Source organism: Urocampus carinirostris, chromosome 4 (genome assembly GCF_059441175.1).
Source record: "Urocampus carinirostris isolate Australia breed hairy pipefish chromosome 4, RoL_Ucar_1.0, whole genome shotgun sequence".
Taxonomy (NCBI): Eukaryota; Metazoa; Chordata; class Actinopteri; order Syngnathiformes; family Syngnathidae; genus Urocampus; species Urocampus carinirostris.
This window is the reverse complement of record NC_142352.1, coordinates 26605599-26628509: the sequence shown is the minus strand read 5'-3', so window position 1 is coordinate 26628509 and position 22911 is coordinate 26605599. Positions and strand designations below refer to the sequence as shown.

The 22911-nt window shown below is 39.2% G+C and overlaps 1 protein-coding gene across 2 annotated transcripts in view; it reads left to right on the top strand.

The window, feature by feature from the left end:
• ntrk3b (neurotrophic tyrosine kinase, receptor, type 3b) overlaps positions 1-22911 on the top strand; it is a 355088-nt gene that overhangs the window by 288484 nt on the left and 43693 nt on the right. For both annotated transcript variants that reach the window (XM_088333994.1, XM_088333995.1), the window contains one exon: positions 2876-3064. In XM_088333994.1, coding sequence (XP_088190120.1) covers positions 2876-3064 — 189 coding nt within the window. The remainder of the gene's footprint in view (positions 1-2875; positions 3065-22911) is intronic.

Below are 22911 nucleotides of genomic sequence, written 5' to 3'. Positions count from 1 at the left end.
CTAAATTTTGGGGACCCATAGATCTCTGTTGGGAACCATAGATTTTTGAGCATACGAGTCCCGGGGACCCATCACTTTTCAGAGGTATAATGAACACTGCATACGTCTCTTTTTTTTAAGTATGTGGGATGCACATCCAGGTTATTGAAATGGTTGTTCAAACTCCCAAATGTTGATTTAGAAAATGTCTATAAAGTGGTACCTACCTATGTGAGCTTAATGTGTTCCAGGACCATGCTCGTAGCCTGAATTGCTTGCTGAATTGCTGAATTTTCCCAATATGAAAACATTAAAAAAACAATTGGTCCGCTCCCGTCCTCTCAAAAAGATCTAAGGGAACCCTACATATCTGTAAAACACATTGATCTGATCACTAAAACACATTGGAATTTTATATTCATAGATAAAGAAATATGATCATAATAACGAAATAAAATGTGGGTTTTTTTATGAGAACTTACCAAGGTTTAGTCGCCATCACAACGGTGTGCGCATTGTGCAGCGGAAGAAGGGGAGTGGATGCGAGGAGGAAGCACAGAGATTACATACATGTCAACGTATCTGTTTTCCCCGCATTTTTTTTTTAATCATTTCAAATTGTGTATGTCGTATAACAATTGTTATGCGGGAAAAAAAAAATGACCCAAAAAATCCGATTTTGTCTAGCCAATTTCAGCTCTTATCCGTATTGTCTCGATTATGGTAGCAGACGACAATGTCATACTAGATTGCAAATATTGTTGCGGTATTCGACAAAGTCTGTCTTGCTGTGAGTAGATGCCACAGTGTGTTTGTTACATTTATTGTCACTTAATAAGGAGGATTTGCAATCATTATTAACGGGAAGCAATTGGCCGAGGTTTACAGGTATGACATCAAGAGACCGTTAATGATACGCAAGCACTTACTCTTTAATTACAATTAAAGTTACTGTAACTGTAAATGAACAAACACATAACAATTTTTACACCATATGTGTCAGGCCTGTAGCAGTTTGCATGCGCTAACTGATGCTGGCGATAAGCAGTTGCGAGTGGTGGGTGGTCTCTAGTGGTAGCCTCTGGGACTGTTAATGAACTCGATTTTCATTTGTGTAGCGGGGAAGATTTTTGTTGCAAATAAAACTCGTATAACAACCTTTTCGTGTTTATACCACTGAATTTGATACATAAAAAGAACAAAGTCTGCCTTGTTGGACAAAAAAAGGTATTGTACAGCCATTTCTGGATATTTTACTTTGATTGGGTCCAACTCTGATTTGAATTAGTGTGGCTGTGACATAACAGCCAATATGTCTCAATAAAAATACAAAACCCTCATAATTCAGCAACACAAGATCAATTAGTCGTTTTCTTATCATAAAACTTGGGAGTGTTTTGTGAGAAAAACAAATCAGCCGCTGTATGATGATTTATTTGGAGAGAATAGGAAAGAAAAATCAGTGGACGTGCCTCCCTACTGTGCCGGGCAATTTGTCCATGCCGATGCTTCGCTCACGTCCTTAATAAAGTGAGTGCTCCCGTTCCAAAGCGCCGACGACAGCAATGGCGGCGCAGCTGTCCTCTATAAATTGTGGCTTTGCCGTAACATCCCGCCTCCGCCTCCCATTCCCAGCCTCAGCTCTATTATTGGATGTCGCTTGCTCTTGATTAGCTATTTGCCACCTTGTGATGGAGGCACTCGGCATTGTGGGTAAACACATTGGCTCTCAGCGCTCCGCCGCTGTTGACTTTCCAGATGTGCGTTCGCCACTTTTTGACAAGTCAAATAAGTCAGCAAACACGCATTTAGAAGAGATATTTGTGTTCTTTTTTCCTATATTAAATATTTTATTAAAAAATAAAAAAATAGCTGGGATCTGAAGAGCAACTAGAGTGAACACTAGTTTATTGCGGCAGTTCACAATTCTCAAAATAACTTGGAGTAAGTAAAATCAGTGAAAGCTTTATTTTTCTGTTTTTTTTACAATAATTAAGCATTAAAAAGAAAGAAAGAAAAGAAGAACAAACCCTATCACAGGCCCAAGCATTCATATAACAGATAAAAGTACTTTATACTGTCATAAATACCAATCTCTTGTCATCAAAATGTGGTAGATTTTATTGTGCATATTTACTCATGATACTGAATTCATCCCCAGAATATTTAGAAAACAAGAACATGTGCCTGTTTGAAATCAAAAGTACCAAATTGAATGTGTTTGTTGGAGCAGTTTATTTAGAACTTCAGTGGTAACCTCAACAAGATTGTCCATGGTCGTGTGCAAATATCGTAGACTAATGGAGGAACAGAGGAAATACCAGTAGAAAACAGGGTTATTTATTCTTCATCATAACCTACCAAGGGAGCATCAGTGATTAAGAGCATAGAAGAGGATTCTACAGAAGTTAGTAGATCAAGGTTTGGGGTGCGGACAATGGAAAGCTCTAAACAACAAAAACAATGTAAATTGCATAAATCTAGCATAGTTAGCTCTAGCGTTACAGACTCTACACCTGTTGGTGCAGCCTTGCTAATCACCTGTGACCTGGCCTGCTTTTAACGTTTCTCTTTTCGTAACTCTTGGTTAGGGTCACAAAAAGCCATATAAAGGAGATGCAACAGGAAAAAAAAAAAACTTGCTGCAAAATATATCCAAGTGCACAGGATCAGGAAGCGAATGTGCAGACTGGGACGATCTCATGCGGGCGGTGAGCAGGCTTGTGCTGTCTTTTGTGGTAGCCTCAGATACTGCTCGCAACTTGGATTTTCCCTCCCATGTCAAGCAAGATTTTTGTTCCAAATAAATTTCTTAAATCAAAATTATCGCGTCAAGAGGTTCTCGTAAATAGAGGTAATACTGTACCTTAGTGTTGTCCTTTTCATGTGATTTCAGGTCCAGTGGCGGTGATCAGCGGTGAGGAAGATTCGGCCAGCCCTCTGCATCACGTCAACCACGGGATTATAACACCTTGCACATTGGACGCAGGACCGGACGCCGTCGTCATTGGAATGACTCGCATCCCTGTGGTTGAGAACCCGCAGTATTTCCGACACGGACACAACTGCAACAAGCCCGCCACCCGTGAGTACACAAAGATGCATGATTCTCGTTGGTTTCTATTTTGAGGACACGCAAATACGTCTTGTTCAAAATAGAAAAATATTTTGATTGCTGGACAGTATTCCTATGTGAAGGCGTGTTAAACATGTACTTTAAAGGGACAGTGTGTAATTTAATGCGTCAGAGTTGTACAAATACTTTTATTCAGTAAAAATACTAAGCAAAATACCTTAAGTATCATACCAATGTTATTTTTCATATAAAAAAACATTGCTCGAGAAATTTGAATTTACTTTACATAGTCTAATCCTTACCCAAGTTTTCTGGCAACTTGCTGCTATGCTGTGCTCTGTGAAATTGGTTTGTGTTCTGATTAGATTTACTGCCATTTAGAGGTCAAATATTACACACTGGGGTTTTAACATTTGTATACCCTAGTGTTTTTAGAGTTTGTTAGAGAAGAAAGAGATTGAATATAAAACTATAAATTGACAAAGTCCTAATAACAAAAATCAATTTTACTTAATGTTTGTTTTATAAGGGACAAAAATCGAATCTGCCCACACTGAGTATGGAACAACTACTTCTTTACCATGTATGAGGTTTCAAAAGGACAAGAAACTAACAAAAACAATTTGTTTAGAGTATACTTTTACACATATGACTCAAATAGATATTTTAGTAATGATCTTTAATACAACTTTTTTACGTTACTCAACATTTGAGTAGTTTTCAACACTGATGTCAGTCACTGAAAATTATAATTATAATAATTAGAGATCCTTAAAACCCAAAACAATATTTTTCCTTCAACCCCTTAAATTCAACCCCGTCAATTCTCTAATTAGGTTTACCATTGATGAGTTTTGAAATAATATGAAATTAAAGGGGTATTTTGTATTATTCAGCGCCCCCTTGTGTTAAAACGGTATCCATTAAACAATATTAATTCAAACACTACGATAAAATGACATGAACTATCATATCAACATGCCATTTTTAAAAATACTCTAGGTCAAGAAATGTTCTTTTATTTTACAAAACATGACACCTAGAGGAAGCGGACATGATCTTCACCCTACAAATGCCACGAAGACCAAAGACTTTTAGAAAGACTGGACAAAAAAATGGAGAAAAAAGCAGTTTTGTCACTTTTAGTCTCCGCAGTTTGTTTTCTTCCATGTGCTTTGTAGTTCTGGTTTTCTGTTGCATTACAAAATACAGCGACATCTAGTGGTCAAATATGCCTGTGTCCCTTTAGAGTCAAATCAATACGCTATCTTATTTCCAGCTCTAAAGCAGCTTCATTGCGTTAACATTTTTTTTTAATAGCCTTTCTAGGTTTGTTAAAAAACGTAAACTTCTTGTTGCTTTTTGACCTTTGAATTGTTTCATAACTATCCGTGTACTGATGCGGACTGGGTAGTCCCAATTGCACCTCTGCTGTAATTTGCTGTTTATCTTTACAACGATGCCCGCTGAGCCCCCCGAGGCCTTTGCCGTAATGCGCTGTCATCTATTGTGCAGAGCCATGCGGCGCCGGCATCTGGCAGCGTTCTTCATACAAAATCAGCCGCAAGATCACCTTAAGGCCCAGCTAGCTGCCATGGCGTCACTCCACGGAAAGCTAGCGAAAAAAGGGTTGTCGTGCTTTGTATTGAACCCTGTAGCAGCCAGGGTTGGGAGAGTTACTATAATAATGTAAACTGATACAGTTACTGATACAGTTAACGAAATCGGGATGCCATCTTATTGGAGTAATGTAACTTAATCATGTAGGGTTTTTTTGCTTTAATATTAATATATTTAGTGCAATGAATTTAAAAATTTGCTTCTATATATCACTTGCGCTTTACCATAAAGTTTATTTTTGAGAGTTTTCTCTTTTGTCTGAAGGGGCAAAAACTATATAACTATATAAATTAATTTAATTTTAAATTAAGTTATCACTTTGAGTTCTTGGAATGTTTGTATGAATTGCTAGTCCAGAGAGAGATGGAACCAAGCAACCAAGCAGAGTAATGTAAAATAAAACTGTTTATTTTATTCATCAGATGATTTCCATTAATTCCTTTTGATTGACACCACTCTCCCTCGCCAATTACAAGTGTTTTTAGTGGTCCTTAGCTTGTGACAACTTATGAGGGCCTGTGTTAAAGAAAAAAAATGTCATGTCCAATTCAGTTTAAAAAATCTTTAGTTAATAGTGATTGTCACATTGGTTAGCCAATGATATCCCCAACAAAATTTTACGCAATTCTACGTGCTGTATTGAAACCAATGCCGGAAATATCTCATCTCATCTCATCTCATTAGCTGCACCGCTTATCATCAGTAGGGTCACGGGGGTGCTGGAGCCCATCCCAGCAATCATCGGAGTGAAACCCACGCAAGCACGGGGAGAACATACAAACTCCGCACAGGAAGTCTGGTAGCTGGATTTGAACCCACACAGGAGGTTCCCGAGACCTTAGAACTGTGCCGCACAAGCACTAACCACTGCGCCAAGTTATATATTTACTTTTCCATATTTTGCTGAAATTATTCTCGTTCCCACAACAATATTTGCTATAGCTGATGTTATATTTTACTAGTTATTTTGTTGTTGTTGTTGTTGTGGTATATACAGCCCTTTGAGACTTTTTGTGATAAAGGTCTATAAAAATAAATACGAGCTGACTTGACTTGCTTGGTGAGTGGCATATGACTTTGGCCACATTGAGTGGACATATTTCAAACTGCAGCTCATTTTTTCTTGTACTTTCACTTAACATTGTCTCGAGGGTCAGACTAAAACCCTTAGCAGGCCTGATCCAGCTTAAGGGCAGAATTAAAGAATGCTTTCATATTCAGAAACAGTTAGGAGCCCTTTTGTTGTCCATAATGACCTTGCGGCAGGTTTACGATGGGCAATAACCCGTCACGCTTCTTTCCTGAGCTCTGCTGACCATCCCAAAGTAGCCGGCCAGCAACTTCCGCGTGCAGGTTGGAGTTTCATCCCATTGTCATTTATTCATTAGCCGGCAATCAGACGCGGCGTGCGAAGCACGGGATGTCGTAAATCAGCCGACGACCGGCCATTAACAATTCATGCTATTCATAATACATAAGGGTCCTCATTTATTTATCACCTCTAAATGGGATTTCCTCCGGCCGCCTTCCGTCGCCTGACCGACGGCTATTTTGGGAGCCGGCCAAGTAGAAGCTTTGTATATGACGCCTATTTTGTGTTTGTAAACAAATGTGATGTAAAAACTGCGCATGCATTGTTTTAGGCGGAACGACAGAATTCATGTCAGTTTATAGCAGCTCATTGATAGAAAAAGATTGTGGATCAAATATAGTAACATCTCAAATAAGTATGTTCAAAAAGCAAGATGGTGCCTTTATTTGGCTAGGTTCACACAGCAAAGCTTATGTTAAATTCCGATTTTTGGGGTGAAATCCAATGTTTTTGTGTGATTGTGCACATTTCCAACTAAATGCGACTTGTATGTGATTTCCTGTGTAAATGCTTCATGCGCAAAATAAGACACGTGAGGTTACATGCAATACGCTCAGTGTTTGTGAAAGTAGCCATGGATGATAACGGCAGATCGCCTCTAGCAATTTTAAAGTTATTGTTGCAGCCAGTATTGGTGGAATTATGATGTGAGCGCCTTCACTGACTCAGAGTCCATTTGTGGTTTTCGAAAGACAAGGAGATTGTTTACCACCAGCTAGGTGGCCTCAGGGTAGGGCGCTCACCCTGAGACCAGGAGGTTTCTGGTTTGCGCCTCGGCCGAGTCATACCTAAGACTTACACCTTTGGTACCCTTTGCCTCCTTGTTTGGCGCTCGGCATTAGGGGTTGGTATTGGGGAGTATGTCACCTAATGACTCCCAGTGACAGGTGTTGGGACACATTGGTTGGGTAAAACTGTTGTCACTTCGATTTTGTACACAGTCGCCTTGTCAGGTATGGGAGCCGACCCTCGGTAAATTAATATAATTTTGCGAGTGGGTAGAATATTATAGTCTAGGGGGTGTCTGTGGGCATGTTCGAGGGGGAGGGGGGTCTCCTTTTTCTACTGAATTATTTGCATTTAGAAACCCAAACCTTTCAGGGACTTATTCATATTCAGATTCTTCTGACAATGATAGACACTGCACAATGTTTTGGAGCTTTTACTATAATGGAAATTCAAGTCAAAATACGGCTCATTTTACTGCTTTGACTGATTTAAAACAAAATCTTATTAATCATCTGTATTGCAATCTCTCTTGAACCGTTCCTGTGCTGCTGCGGCAGACGCTGACCCCCGCGAATCACAAAGGACATGTTGGCCTAACAATACAGCTCGCGTTTGTGCAAAAAAAACAGATTTTCCTACAGTGCGACCCTTGTCTTTTTGGGGCTTTTGGGTGCAACCTTTTTGCCTCATAAACAACGCTCTGCCATATCCGGTAAGTATTTTTTTCTGTAAATTTTGCCTAAAAATCCAATCCAGTAAATTGAATGGTGTTCTGGAACCTGTTGGAGAATATGGACGGATTATGGTTTCTTTCTAAATGTGACACTCGGAAGTCAGAAAATAGTGATAATCATTGCAAGTGCTACGTACATTACGTTTTCTGAGTTGGAACGCACAGAAATATATATTTTTTTTTTTGCTTAATTTTTTTCCTCCCACATTCCAAAGACATGCATTTCAGGTGGATAGGCCAGTCCAAATTGTCCCTAGGTGTGAATAAACGAGCGAGTTATCTGTCACTGTGTGTCCTGCGATTGGCTGGCAACCAGTTCAGGGTGTCCCCTGCCCTCTGCCTGATGATTGCTGGGATGGGCTCCAGCACCCCCGCGACCCTACTGAGGATAAGCGGTGCAGCTAATGAGATGAGATGAGGTAACTTGGTTTAAATCCCAAAAACTAAAACGTCGCTAGATAGCTAGCGAAAACAGGAACGTCTCTCTCTCTCTCTCACTCTCTTTCTCTCACTCTCTCTCTCTCAGTCTCTCGCTCACTCTATCTTTCTCTATCTCTCTCCCTCTCTCTCTCTCTCTAGCTCTGTCTCTCTGTTTCCCTCGCTCTTATCCTTTTTCTTTCTTTGTTTATTTCTGTCACCCTCGCTCTTTCTTTTATGTCTTTCTTTCACTTTTTTCTTTCATAGGTCCTGCCCGTCTGTCTCTCTGTCTCTCTAGCTCTCTCTCTCTCTCTCTCTCTCTCTCTCTCTCTCTCTCTCTCTCTCTCTCTCTCTCTCTCTCTCTCTCTCTCTCTGTGCATCTCTTTCTTTCTCTCTTTCATTCCTTTTTATATAGGTCATAGGTCCTGCCCGTCTGTCTCTCTGTCTCTCTCTCTCTCTGTCTCTCTCTCTCTCTCTCTCTGTCTCTCTCCTTCTCTCTCTCCATCTCTCTCTCGCGTTGTTTATTTGTGTCACCCGCTCTTCCTCTGTTTCTTTTTTCTTGCTCTTTCTTCTGTGTCTTTTTCTTTGTTTTATGTCTCATTACCTCTCTCTCTCTTTCCCTCTCTTTCTTTTATTCCATTTTTATCTAGCTCATTCTTATTACTTTCTTGCTCTATCTCTCTCTCTCTCTCTCTCTCTCTCTTATCCCTTTCTTTCTCTTTGTTTACTTTGTCTCCCTCGCTCTTTCTTCTGTGTCTTTTTTTCTTTTTGTGTCTCTCGTTCTCTCTCTCTCTCTCTCTCTCTCTCTATGTATGTATATCTTTCTTTCTCTTACTCATTCTCTTTTTATCTAGTCTGTCGGTCAGTCTTTCTGTCTGTCTGTCCCTCTCTCTCTCTCTCTCTCTTTCATATTTATTATTTGTCTCTTTTTCTCTTTATTTCTTATTCTAAACCGCAAATCAAATAATCTCATACATACTTGATTCATTTCTAAACATTTTTTTATTGAAATCAAACAATGTGTTCCTCTTAAAATATTCTTATGGGATCATTGGTCTGTAATATTGCGTGCCACCTGGTATGAGCTGTAGTCAACAGCAGTTAGTGCCTGTCTCTGCTTAAATTCGTTTTATATTCACCCAGTCAACTGGTGTTCAATAAGCACCTAAAAAGCTTAAAATACCGTACAAGGAAAATATTTTCCCCCTCAAAAAAACGTAAGATTATTCAATGCCATTAAAAAAAACTGCCGTGCCGTGGTAGAGTAATGTTTCACTTTTTACTTTCAAGTCTCAAGGTCATAATGGTCGCCTATTTTCCAGTACTTACCTGGGAAAACAAATCGTCTGCCGACTGGGCGGAGGATGAATGCCTTTTTCCTACCCTCAGGACGCTCACCTTGCAATGTGACTTTTTACTCCTGATGTAGTTTTTCCTAAAAGTAGGATCAAAAGTTGAAACTTCTTCCTTGTGATAAGAATCTTCTTTTGTAAGGTCATGATCATTTTTTCTTTGGACCAAGCAATGTATTCATGTCCATGTGGTCAAGTGAAAAGAATATACTGTATCTGTGAATTGTGTAGGTTTTTTAAAACGTTCCCCAATGGTTTATTACAGAGTTATTTAAAGAGTGTTTTTGCTATGAATGTTTAAATGTGGTATCCGTAACTTTCAAATAGTCTACTTTCTTATGCCATCTTCTGGCTAAAATCATCAGTGAAGACTTTGTCAAGCTCACTGTGGCGCGTCCACGGACGTTTCTGTCTTCGACGTGCTTGAATAAACTGCTCTTTTTTCATCTTTTTTGAGGTTTGGATTGGCATTCGGACTGTTTTTGAAACAGTATATTTCTTACTTTCACTATTTTCATACAACAGTTAAAGAAAACCTCGAGTACGTGTGAGAATTTCCCTTAAACATGCGCCCTCGTTGCCCACGCTAGCAGTACTAGTCATCTTGGGGTAACGAATAAAGGTATATTCTATTCTTCTCTTCTATCACAGCTGCTTGGGGGCTGCTCATTTTAGGCGTAAAGAACAGAAAATGCTGCCATGCATGACAAAAATTTGCTCTCTCAGCCCTCATTCTCAGCCGTTGTCGACTGGGGCTAGTGGATGGTGGCCAAAACAGTGCAATTCATTGTATACGCGCCACAATGACATGCTGCAAACCGTAAAAAAATGTGTACTGCCGGCCTATGCTCTCAGCAATAGTTTATCCAGGGATATTAGATCACGGCTACAACCACGTCACATAATTTTAGGCAAATTCCTACAAGCTAGCCTAGTAAACTACGCAAGATTTATAGTAATTGCCATCACGGAAATAGCAAAACCAATAGGCCCAGTGCTCAGTCAGTAGACACATGAATCGATAAATAAACCTCTAAAATCAAGTAAAAAAAAAATGTTTATCCCTGTAAACCAAGAAGAGCCTTGCAAGCAGCAGTAGAACATTAAACGAAACAAATATTATGTACAATTAGTGAAGTGCATTCAGTGGTCTACTGTAAAATACACTATGTAACAAAATAACTTGATGATGATAATTGTCAACAGTTTGATATCAAACTGTTTATATGACTGGCATTTGTCGTTTTTAACGTTTTAATAACAACATTTGAACGAAAAAAGCAGCATTGCAACCAAAGTACATATTTAACAAAGTCAACATCTCCAACTGTACCTTCCATTGCACAATATTTTCAAAATCAAGTCAAATGGTAAAAAATACAATGTAAAAATCTCAGACAGTATAAGAAAATTAAATACTTCTACTACAACAACTGTTTTAGAACAACAACTAAGAGACTCGAAAACAAAAAGTATGAATATAAAAAACAAATGCTGTAGAATACTGTCAACAATATTGCACAATATTTAGAAAAAAAAGTCAGTAGTGCAAATAAAGTTTAAACTAAAAAAAAACAATACTTCGACTACAATCGTTTCAGAACAAAACTCAAGCGAGTCAAACCCAAAAAGCTGCAATGTAACCAAAATACCAATTTGACCAAATCAACACTACAACTCTAGCTTCAATTGCACAATATTTTAAAAATAAAGACATAGTTCAAATAGTAATGAATACAATGTAACAACCTTGAACATGATAAAAAATAAAATACTTCTACTACAACAACTGTTTTGAAATCAAATGAGACTCAAACCAAAAAAGCAAGATTGTAACAAAAATATAACTACTTTATTACAATGTCAATAAGACAACTGAAATGGCCTTCATTGCACAATATTTTGAAAATAACGTGCAAACAAAGTGGAAACTACAAAATAAAATACTTCTACAACGTCTTCAGAACAAAAGTACAGGGAGTCAAACTAAAAAAGCAGCGCTTTTCTTTCTGCGAGGCCTGATACCAAATGACCTGTCTCTTGCTATTTGAGATTTTTTTTTTTACAGTGTATAACTTTTCACTCGCCAAAAATCTGATCTTATTTACATAACGTCTTTTTGGGTGCATATTTGAAGGCCAGAACGGATGGCAAGGTCGTAATGGCCTCCACTTTCCCATTCATTGGCTGGGAAAACAAAATGGCTCCCGACTGTTTCTGCCTGCGCTGAATATGAATGCCCTTCCCCCCTCAGGACGCTCACCCTGGGAAAGGAAATGCATGCGCTTATCAGCCAGTGTGTTTGCCGATGTGTGTGTATGTGTTGTGTGGCGCTGTTTGCCAGGCAGCGTCAACCTGTGAATGAGAGTGCGGATGTGGGCGGACTGCTAGTGCAGCTCCCGGACGCTTTTTCTCTGCAGGGTCGTGACTGCGTTGGTTCCTGCGGTGTGGGCCGTGTCAGTACTGGTCTCAGGGGGGACCTCACCCCCACCCCACATTGTCCACTAAAGAGCTTTACAGGGCTAAGCTATGGCGCGTCTGTATTATTGATGGCCGGCCACCGATCCGTAATGTATTCATTCATTTAGTTGAAAGCCTCGTATTCGTATTCTGCCAGTTTGCTTGGCGTCGTGTCCATCAGTAATGCGATGGTCATCTCGAGCCGAAAACGATGCGGTTGGATAAAAATTCGCCTGCCTTCAACAGTGCTTACTTCTGTGATTTTTTTTTTTCTTTTCCCAAAAACAGAAATGCTTTATTCATGAGTATATCATCTTCAGTCAACCACCGGCCTAGCCCATGTGTGTTTGTTTTTACGTGTTGTTAAGGAAAGTAGCTTGCAGTTAGTAAGCCAAAAGCACCAATTATCCAGCTATGATTAACATCCCAGTTAGCACATATACAGAGCATACCAGGCAAGCCAAGTGAGTAGTGTGTTTGTTTTTTTAATAACGCCCTCTCTTCAACATGGAAGTAAAAAATCAAATTGTCGTTATGGACATGATTGTTGGAGCACTATCATGTTGATATTTGCCGTTTGTATTTTCTATACTTCACTGTAAAGGATAATGAGATTCCATTTCTACCGCCAATGCGTATTAGCCTTTATCAGCAGGCATGCGTGTTATGCCTGTTTTAATTTTTTAATTTTTTTTAGATCTTGGCTCACTTCCAGAATCACCATCATGTAAAGCAGACAAAACGATCCTAGCTTTTTTTGAATTGTCCTCCAGTTGAACGCTTAGTATCGCAAAGGCCACTCAAGTGGAACAAAGTTGTTTGATTTGAAGGGGAGTAAACAGTTAAGATGTGACTGATTACGATGTTTCGTTGAGAGCTTTTTTCATTTTTGTTCTTTAATCCGTCGGCTGTTTGGCAAAAAAAAGGGCCAATTCCGTGGGCCGCATTAGCAAGATAAAGGGAGAAAGGCAAAGGACAATTCTTTAGCCTAATGACAGATCGCTATCTGCCTGGGATCCGTTGTCTCACAGCAAGTGGCTTTGTTTAATCGTCTGGATTGCTTTTTTAATTACGGATTTGTTACGTCCCGCCGGCCTGATATGAACAACGGCTTCGGAAGTGGAGGAGGAGCGCAAACTTGTTTAGTTTAGCATTGTCGCGTCCTCGCGGGGTTATTAGCGACTCTGACAAAGTATGCGAGGACAGAATTACAATTGAAATTGTGAACTACTGGTCTTCCCAGTTGGTACATAGGGATTGGCAAAAGTTTGGGTCCAAGGCAATGGTTGGCAACACAAAATTTTGAAAGAGACGTGTTGGACCAACAAATAAATCAGGCAATAGCTCACCTTTAGGAGAAATTCACCATTTTGAAGTCGATGTGAACTGTATGGATCCGAGGAGCAAATGTTTTGAGGTGGGGAGAGCAGTCTAGTGAATCGGACTTTTGAGGTGGTGCATTTCAGTTTAAAACAGTGTAGTTCACGCAAACAGTGTACTGTATTTATTTGTCTGTGAAGTGCCTTACTTTTTATCTCTTGATTTCTAGTCAAGGTGTCATAATTGCCCTATTTGGAACACTTGTGGCAGCTTGATTGGCGCCAACAGCCCGGACAAGCTGATTGGTGGCCACACCCTTCTTAAACCCCCGACTTCATTTCAAACTTTGTCAGATCGTTGCGAGCTGTTCGGTTTCACTCAGTGAGGGTTCCCGTCCGACTCCGTCCCTGTTAAAACCCGTTTCCTGGCTGATTCCCATTTTTCGACCCGTTTCTGAACCTGACTACGCCTGTTTTGCCTGCCGCCTGCCTACGACCACTATTCCGAAATTGACAATCAAGCAAGCCTTACTCTCACTCTCTTTCAATAAAATCTGAGAAACGCATGCAATTGAGTCCTGTGTCCGTTCTGATCTGTGACACAAGGTACCAGAGATGAATGCTAGGGAATGGAGAAAGAAAGTTGTCCTGAAAGACATAAATAAACACAAAATAGCACAACAAGCTGAACAACTCTTTGGTGATGAATCATATCAACTAAATTCATTGCACACTTTATGTTGGTATTGTGTTCATCGACCTTGAAAGGGATGTGCGCCACCGGGGTGTACTTGCCCAACTTGCATTAGATAGATAGATAGATAGATAGATACTTTATTCATCCCCGAAGGGAAGTTCACTTTTCCAGCAGCATCCCTAAGCTGAGAACAATCGAAAATAACTGAGAACAATCGAAAAATAACACGGGAGCTGCTGGAGTGGCTGCCATTCGTGACGGCGCCGGAGAAACGATTCAATTTGAATCATGTACAAACAAACAAACAATTGAATCATGTACAAGAAACGATTCAATCTGAATCATGTACAAACAAACAAACAATTGAATCATGTACAACAAACAAACAAAATATTTATGTTTCAATAAGTGGAGTGTTAATAAAATGGGGGGAAAATAATTTCTGATACTGATATAACCAGGTAAAACTAATTTTAAGTTACCTGTCCAAATGAATGTTGTGCCATCTCACCTTTCCCACTCTCTCTGCTCGCTCCTGAAACTTTATCAAATAGTCCAAAATTTTACCTCATCTTCTCCGCTCACCTCGTCGTCCTCTTCTCCTTCCACTTCGCACTACAGAGACTTTTTAGCTGAGCCGTCTCTTATGACACCATCCCGTCTCTTATGACACCATCCCCTGATCTAGACCAAACTAATGCAAGCAAAAATGCAATGGCAAAGCAAAGCCACTGAGGAGCTAAATTATACACAAATAAATAGGGTGTTTCCTCCGCATCCTTCTCACCTTTTTAATCCCCGACCCAGTTTCATGTCTGATAAATATAACAACTTTGGAACAGCAAAAAAATGAAAAGCCTTGTATAGGCCTTATAAAGAAGGTAACACATACTGTATGGATATATACTGTACATATCAAACAGAAACTGCTAAAAGTGTTTTTTGTCATTATTTTCCTCCTGCAGTATCATTTTCCATTATCATACATTTTTTGAAAAAGCGCCAGGGAAACACTGGAGAGCACCGAAGAGCCGTACGCGGCTACAGAGCCACCTGTATCTTACTCCTTGGTCTAAGGCTTTAAAAAAGATCAGCCAACTTCTCATGAGTGTCATCTCCATCGAACTAAAACAACAGACTCCAAATGCAATTCATAGCGATAAAAAAAGACAAAAGCATCTCTGTTTGATAAACATCAAATAATATAATTTACAAAGGTTCCTTTATCATCAAAGATCTGTAATTTGGAAATAGGGGCCCACCAAATTTCCACATCAGCTCATCCTCTCGGGTGGAGTAGAAATGTTCCATTTCCTCTCTACTAAAGGTTTCATTTTCGTCTTGGACCACCTTCCTGGTATAAAAGTGATTGTCAGCCGTATTGGTCTTTGCGCCCGTGAATCCTACAATCCTTTGCCCCGGACAAGTCTGTCAAATTGAAACATTGGGGAAACTGTTCATATCAGCTTTTGTTTTGATGGTCTCACAATACGGTCATAAAACAAATACTGCTAGTAAGAAAAAGCAGTTCCTCTTCAATATTAACATGATAACAACATAGTAATAACATGATAAATGTCTATTTTAGAAAACCACATCAAACTGGTTGCTCTTCTCTCTAATCAGTAACAAAAACTTTTAGTTTAAAAAAAGTTGATGACCACTGATTTAGAGTAACCTAGAGCTCTCTTGTCACAAGCCTGGAATAAGGTAGTGACTAGATAAATCCACCCATCTAACATACAGAAAGGACGGCGTCACCATCAAGTACCTTGTGTTTTTTGGCAGTACCCTGGTGAACACGAATATTTAAAGACAAAGCACGAAGGACAGTTGAACGAAACCGAGTCTGACTCGCCTCAGTATGACTGTGCCTGACAAACGTATCCGAAATTTAATGCATGCATTCTGAAGTTATTGAAACCATTTCATTTCAAACTGATGAAAATCGATAAGTTATCTTGTTATAGACTTTGCAGTTGACCACTGAATGTACCTACTTCATAAAATGCACACACAGTAATATTTCCATCAATACATTATCCACACCTTTATCCTCAGTAGGGTCGCGGGGGTGCTGGAGCCCATCCCAGCTATCTTTGCGCAGTGGGCAGAGGACACCCTGAACTGGTTGCCGGCCAATCGCAGGGCACACAGAGACAGACAACTGACTCGCTCATTCACACCTAGGGACAATTTAGACCGTTTAATTAACCTGACATGCATGTTTTTGGAATGTGGGAGGATACCGGAATGCCCGGAGGAAACCCATGCAAGCATGGGGAGAACATGCAAACTCCACACAGGAAGTTTCAAGCTCATGACCTCAGAACTGTGCCGCACATGCGCTAACCACTGCCCTGCCGTGCTGGCTTCAGTATTTTTTTAAATATTTTTTAAATAAATTATTATCCGATTATTTAACTTATCGTTTCAATAGTCGATGACTGGTCAACTATCAGAATAGTCGTCAGCTGCAGCCCTAATACCTATTTAGTCGAATTCGAAACGTGTCAACACAGTCCAGTACAAAAATAAAACAGTTGTTTTGTTTTTTTCAAGTTTCCGTGAAAACACAGATCGTGATTGACAGGCTGCAGGAATCCTTATGTGACCGAGATGACTACAAAGCACGCCAGTCTTGGGAAATAGGATGGGTGGCTGAATAACAAAGACAAGCACCGCGGCGGGTACACAACAAAATCTCCGGCGGCCTGACTCAACCGAGTAAATCTCCAGCGATGAAAACGTCCCCCCCGGCGCAGAGGCCTTTGGGTCAAGCTGGGACAAATGAATTCATGTGCGCCAATGGCGGTGCCGGGATAGAGATTGAATCTGCCTGCCACTTTTCACCGTTCCACTTTGCCAGCATCGGAAAGTGAAGGTTAACGCGTGTTACGGCTGCCTGGATGAGCCCACGCTTTGTTGCCGAATGGAAAGAAGCTGCATAGAAATCCGACTACATTTTCAAGCATATAATAGATTAACGTAAATCCCTACTACAGAGCACACCTGATTAAAAGCCGCATGCTCCAATTGAAGAACAAAAATTTGGCGTTGACGAGTTCGGCTGAAGAACCCCAACCCGCGCCGTGCCCCCATACAACTGATGTTGTCAATAGCTTCGCCATTTTCAATTTTGCTGATGGTGATTCATGTGTAGTGAAAAGAAGCTCGTCTTTTTTTAGAGAACCGGCTTTTTTGGCTCAACTCATTAAAAAGAGCCGTTTCTCAAACGGCTCACTTGCTTTGTTGATTGATATTACGAATTATGCTGTATAAAGAAGTTAAGAAAAAAAGGAAGTATAAAAGGAGGATTGAGGTTATCCCTTTAATCGGTATTATATCTATCTATCTATCTATCTATCTATCTATCTATCTATCTATCTATCTATCTATCTATCTATCTATCTATCTATCTATCTATCTATCTATCTATCTATCTATCTATCTATCTATCTATCTATCTATCTATCTATCTATCTATCTACCTTAATCATATCCCTCAAGAGGGGTGACCGACAGCAAGACATACACATACAATAACAAAGAAAATAAAAGGGAAATAAATAATAACAAAAAACACAATTTTTTTTGGACCATGGCCAACCCAATTGCCCAAACACCCAAACAAGTTAGGCACCTCGGCACCTAAGTTGGTCATGCTTTCGTCCCTCCAGATGAAATCGGTATATTACCAACAATAATTTGATGCAGAAAATGAATTAATAATTTGATGATTAAAACTGAATGAATATATAGATTTTTATTATATATTTGTCACTGATTTACAATTTTAACCTCGATAACACTAAATTTTGGGGACCCATAGATCTCTGTTGGGACTCATAGATTTTTGAGCATGCGAGTCCCCGGGACCCATCACTTTTCAGAGGTAAAATGAACACTGCATGAGTCACAATTTCCGAAGTCTTAATCATGCACACTGCCAGTTTTTGTATATTTGGCGATAGAAAAATGGTTGCTGATGGGCCACAATTGTGCCCCTAGCCATTGTGTGGTTACCACTGTTCATACTATAGGTCCTTGTTGAAGCAAAGAACAATTGTTTTTTGTTGTTTTAACACGTATTTATGTACAGTAATTGTCAATCGCCGAACTAAAAAGACCATATAGACTTGGATTTGAACCTCCGACCCTATCGCTGTGAGGCAACAGTAAGAAACGCTCACTTTTATTTAGTCCACACAACAGAAATCTTTCCGCATCCCGTCCCACTCGCGTTAAACTAAAACAGGCCAGCATCGGACAATCGTGTAATCTCTCCTCAATCCTCCCACATGGCTAATGTTGCCTCGCTTCATTTGTCATCGTGATCCTTCGCGCTCCGAGAAGACAATGTGACACTCACAAAGCACATTTCAATATTTTAATCTCACTCCCAGCATGCAATTGGTGCAATCCAGTCATTATTTGTAACGTAACCTTCCCGTCACCGGGAGGAGGAAATCGCATTTAAATGCATGCTTGATGCAATAGCCTACAGCGTTTCTCGTTGTTCTCCCATTTGTCAGCCTTTGAAGGGGTTTGCCAGATTCTGTAGCCAAAATTGTTGCAACCCAAAGAAGCAAAGTGACACTAGTGCAGTGTTTCCCGACCTTTTCGAATTGAATTGTCTTTATTGTGGCTAATCTCAGCATTGTGAAACCGCGCTTGCAACATCATTTGCAGCCTGGTCATCCTGGAAGGGGGATTACCTTACGTCATTTTCCTCATGTTAAGGTTTTTGAATTTTTCCTTGCCCTCATGTAGGTTTTAGATCGGGGAATGGTGTAAAAACAGTCTGTAGATTGCAATAGTCTGTGAATCCCTTTGAGACTCCTTGCGATTAAGGGCTATACAAATCAACACAACTTGACATGTACGCAACAATAACAAGATTGGACATAGCACTCTAGGGTAAACATGTAATAAAGACTTTAGAGAGAAGAAAAGATAAGTCAGTCCCACTCTCGCGCACCGCTGTCACAACGACAGGTGGATACTTTAAAAAATAAAAACTCAGCGAAAGAGAAGCCTGACCAAAACCCGAACATAATGATTGACATTCTAGGCCCAACCCGACCCATGTTTCCTGTCCGGCTCAGGTTTGAAATCGAACCTCTAGCTCCAGTGCGCTGTTTGAAAAACACTGCGCTAGTGCTTCTGTTCTTGAGCCTTTATATCCGCTCAAACGTGAGCGACTAGCTAGTTTTGCCGCTCGATAATCATGAGTAATTTTCCGACACCTCGGCTTCCCAAGCCAAAGGCGTCTTCGGCCCACGTTTGGGAAAATTCACAGCGGAAGAGGGTTTTTTATTTTTTTCCAGAAGCAGGCTAAAAGGTGAGACCTATCGTCTGCAAGGAAAAATCGTCTTTTTTTTTTTTACCCCAGACTGTAAGTCACACGTTTATTCATGGGGCAGCTATTTCTCTGATGTACACTGTGAAGTGTTTTATACAGGAAAAATGTGATTTCACAGGCAGAACCATAAGCATTTGATATATATGACACGCACAAAATATTTTATACTGGTAAAAGTTGACTCTCATCCTTTTTTTATGCCAAGCTTTTGTGTAGCAGCTCAAATTTCACCTTTTTACTGGACAGATTGATGAAAACATGTATCTGTATGTTTTTGTGCCTAGCAAGGTGAGCACATGAAAAAGGAAGCATTCATTTGAGTGTCACGCTACATTTGGTGGTTTACAAACTAGTGTTCAAAACAAGCTTATTTAGCTCCTTCTATCATGCCAAAAGCTACCATTGTGTTTTCCCTGTGTGAAAAACGTACTTATACTCAACAGTGGATTGTTTTTTCTTAATGACGCATCAATAGCCTAAAGCAATTCATTCATAGTAATTTGTAATCTAGAACAATGTTTCTTAACGGGTGGGTCGGGAGCCAAATATTGGTCACGGAGCCATTTTCATTTTGACAAAATAATGCTGAAAAGAAGAAACAGAAGGTCTATTAGTGAAAATGCCCTGCTTGATTACTTTTACCTGTTCAGTCAATCAGCTTGATTGAGAAGGACCACATCTCATTTTTGGGGGATTTTGTTGGTTTTATTTCCTTTTTCTGCCTGTAATAATGGGTTCATAGAAAATTAATTTTAAGGGGAAGGAAAAGTTGTAAACAGTGACAATCCCGTCAGAGAAGGAAACGATTCCAAAATACAAAATTGGTATACAAGTGGCTGCCATTGAATTGTGCTAGAAAGTACAGTTAAACATAATATATTATAAGCTTTTTACCGGGTCATTAATACTTTTTACTACATAGTCAAATAATGATCAATGTTTAGGTACATGCTTAACTCATATTTTGAATTTCCTTAACTCTGTGGCTATTTTAAAGCAGTTTTAGTTGTTCGCTTATATGCGACGTAAGCTTTTGCGAGTATATACAGTTCTTGCCGATGTTTTGGTTTTGCTGGTCCTTTTATTCTTTAAAAGAAAAGGGGAATACATTCTACTATCTCTGGTTTAAACTGCACCATCCTTTTATTGGCGTAATTTGTTATGTTTTTTTAGGTCACAGTTTGTCATTGGGGTTGAGTGGTGGGTCAGACCAGTTGAGCACCAAGGATAATGAGATATACTGTGTGTGATTTAGCTAGTTATTCAAAACAGTTTTTGCAAATAACTTTTTTATTTTGCTTATTTTGGGTGGAATCGGAAATCTGATTCTTCACATTCCTTTTGATTTTGTTAATAATAATTTTCCCACTTGAATCATGTAACTGTTGTGCTCAAAAAATAACCCATTTCCACTCTGTCATTTTTTCACTTTTTTTTTTCTTTTTGCCCAAACCTTATTGTTAAATTTCAAACATAATCATTAACATCATAACACTATCATGAACGCCCAAACTGTAAAAAAAAATAACAAAAATGTATTTGTCTTTTACATGACAGCGACAATTACTGAATTTATTAATTTGGGTTAAAAGTGAATTAACAAAAGATGCTCCGCAAATTGGAGTGGGGACTAATCCTGTGACCAGAAACACAGAACAGAAAAACACTAGTGGCTGGAAAAGTTCTGAAGGTTCAGAATATATTGATGACAGGTACATTAAGGCAGGAGATCAGAAATATCAAAGGCTGCCAATGATCCAACAGCTTTTACTGTTGGCACAGTCCTTAAATACTGGGTTCTTGATTAGAGTCTAGTGCGGTTGATTAATACACACGCTGCCCTACCTACAAATGATAATTTGTAAGTTGAATTTGTTCGTAAGTTGCTTCAGTGCTATATTTTGTATGTTTATGGTTTACATAAGTATGTTTAAGGCTTTTATAAGTAACCTGTTTTATTTTGTATCAAGTCAAGTCAAGTCATTTTTATTTGTATAGCCCTAAATCACGAAGGGTCTCAAAGGGTTTCACAGATTATTACACTATATTACACAGACTATTTTTCAGCCGACGAGAAGAGTAGGTTATTCATATGCTATGGAGTAGAAGTGAGTTTTAAGCTTAGATAACTGGGAGCCAATGCAGGTTAGCCAAAATCGGTGTTATGTGATCGGACTTTTTTGTCCTAGTCAAAAGTCTCGCTGCGGCATTTTGTACCAGCTGAAGAGACTTGATTCTAGACTTCGGGAGACCAGAGAGTAGTGCATTACAGTAATCGAGACGGGAGGTAACAAACGCATGAATTATAATTTCCGCATCCGATTGAGACAGTATTGAACGGATTTTAGCATTTTTTTAGTATTATTACAAGATTTTAGTTTAAAAAAAATAAACATTTCATGAAATATTATGCTCTATAGAGATAAATAGACAAGTTAAGTTTAACTTACTCTTGAAAGGTGGGCTTTAAGAGGTCCTCCTCCATGGTAGAGTGGACAAAAAAAAAAAGTTACACCAACCATTGAATGGATGCACGAGATATTACACAATAAAAATGTCAAAGTTCTTAGCGCGCTAGAGATACAGTATATAATGTTTACACAAGACCTGGGGCAATGACAGGAAGAGGAAGCCGGTGGAGGCCACCACACGCCGGTAGCAGCGGAAAGAAGCACTACAATAATGTCCTGTACTCGTAAAAAGGTGCACACAATAGAAAATCTAACTTACAGCAATGTCCGGATATTTTTCGGCATCCCAAAAGAAATGTTCAATATCTAACGTTTTTTATAAGTCGAGTGTTCGTAAGTAGGGGAGTGTCTCTAACAGGTGTGGGATCCTCCAGTTTATATGCCTGTTAGTGCCCTCTGTAGGAGGGTAGCGTGCTGGATAATAAGACAAGTATTGTATTGTAAAACAGAAAAGTAGCTGTAAAAAATATTGTACAAAGTACAATTTTAATAATAAATTAGTAAACTGTTTGGTCAATACCATTTTCAAAAATAGATTGAGTGTTACTTGTCATAATCAAACAGCAGTTATCGAGCCAAAACTGACTTTTACCTCCAAAATAATCCTTTATTTGTACTAGTCAGGTGTGGGTAGTGAAGAACAGGTGTGGGATCTTCCAACTTGTCTGCCCGTTGGTTCCTTAATATAGTTTCACGGTTTACTGATTGTACGAAGTTACACACTGATGATAAATCGGTTAATTGTTTGACATATTCCATTTTAAAAAAATTGCAGGAATGTTGATTGTTATTTTCCAAAATGGTATGGCTGCATCAAGCCAAAAGATCATTTTCAAACGAGACCCTAAAATTTGTTGTAAAAATTAAACCAAATGTGTAGACTGGCCAATATTAAAGATTGTATTAATATTGAATATTTAAGTAGATCAGGAACATCAAGGGCAAACAATTATTTGACAGTTTTTGCTGTTGACACAGTCCTTAAATTATTGGTTCCTGATTATAAGCAGATGTGGGTGATTATAAACAGGTGTGGGATCCTCCAATTTGTCATATATGTTGGCGCCCTAATCCACAGTTCACAGATCGTACAAAGTTAAATCTTAAGAAACTAGCTTATACCATTAAAAAAAAAAAATCTGCAGTAATGTCTATAGTTATAATCCAAAATCAAACAGTAGGGATCAAGCCAAAAGTCGAAAATAATCATTTTTATATGACCCCCTACTAAAATGGTCAATAATGTGTGAACTGACCAATTTTAAAGATGTGTTTAATGTACATTAGGAGTTCACAACATCAAAGGTAAACAATGATACAT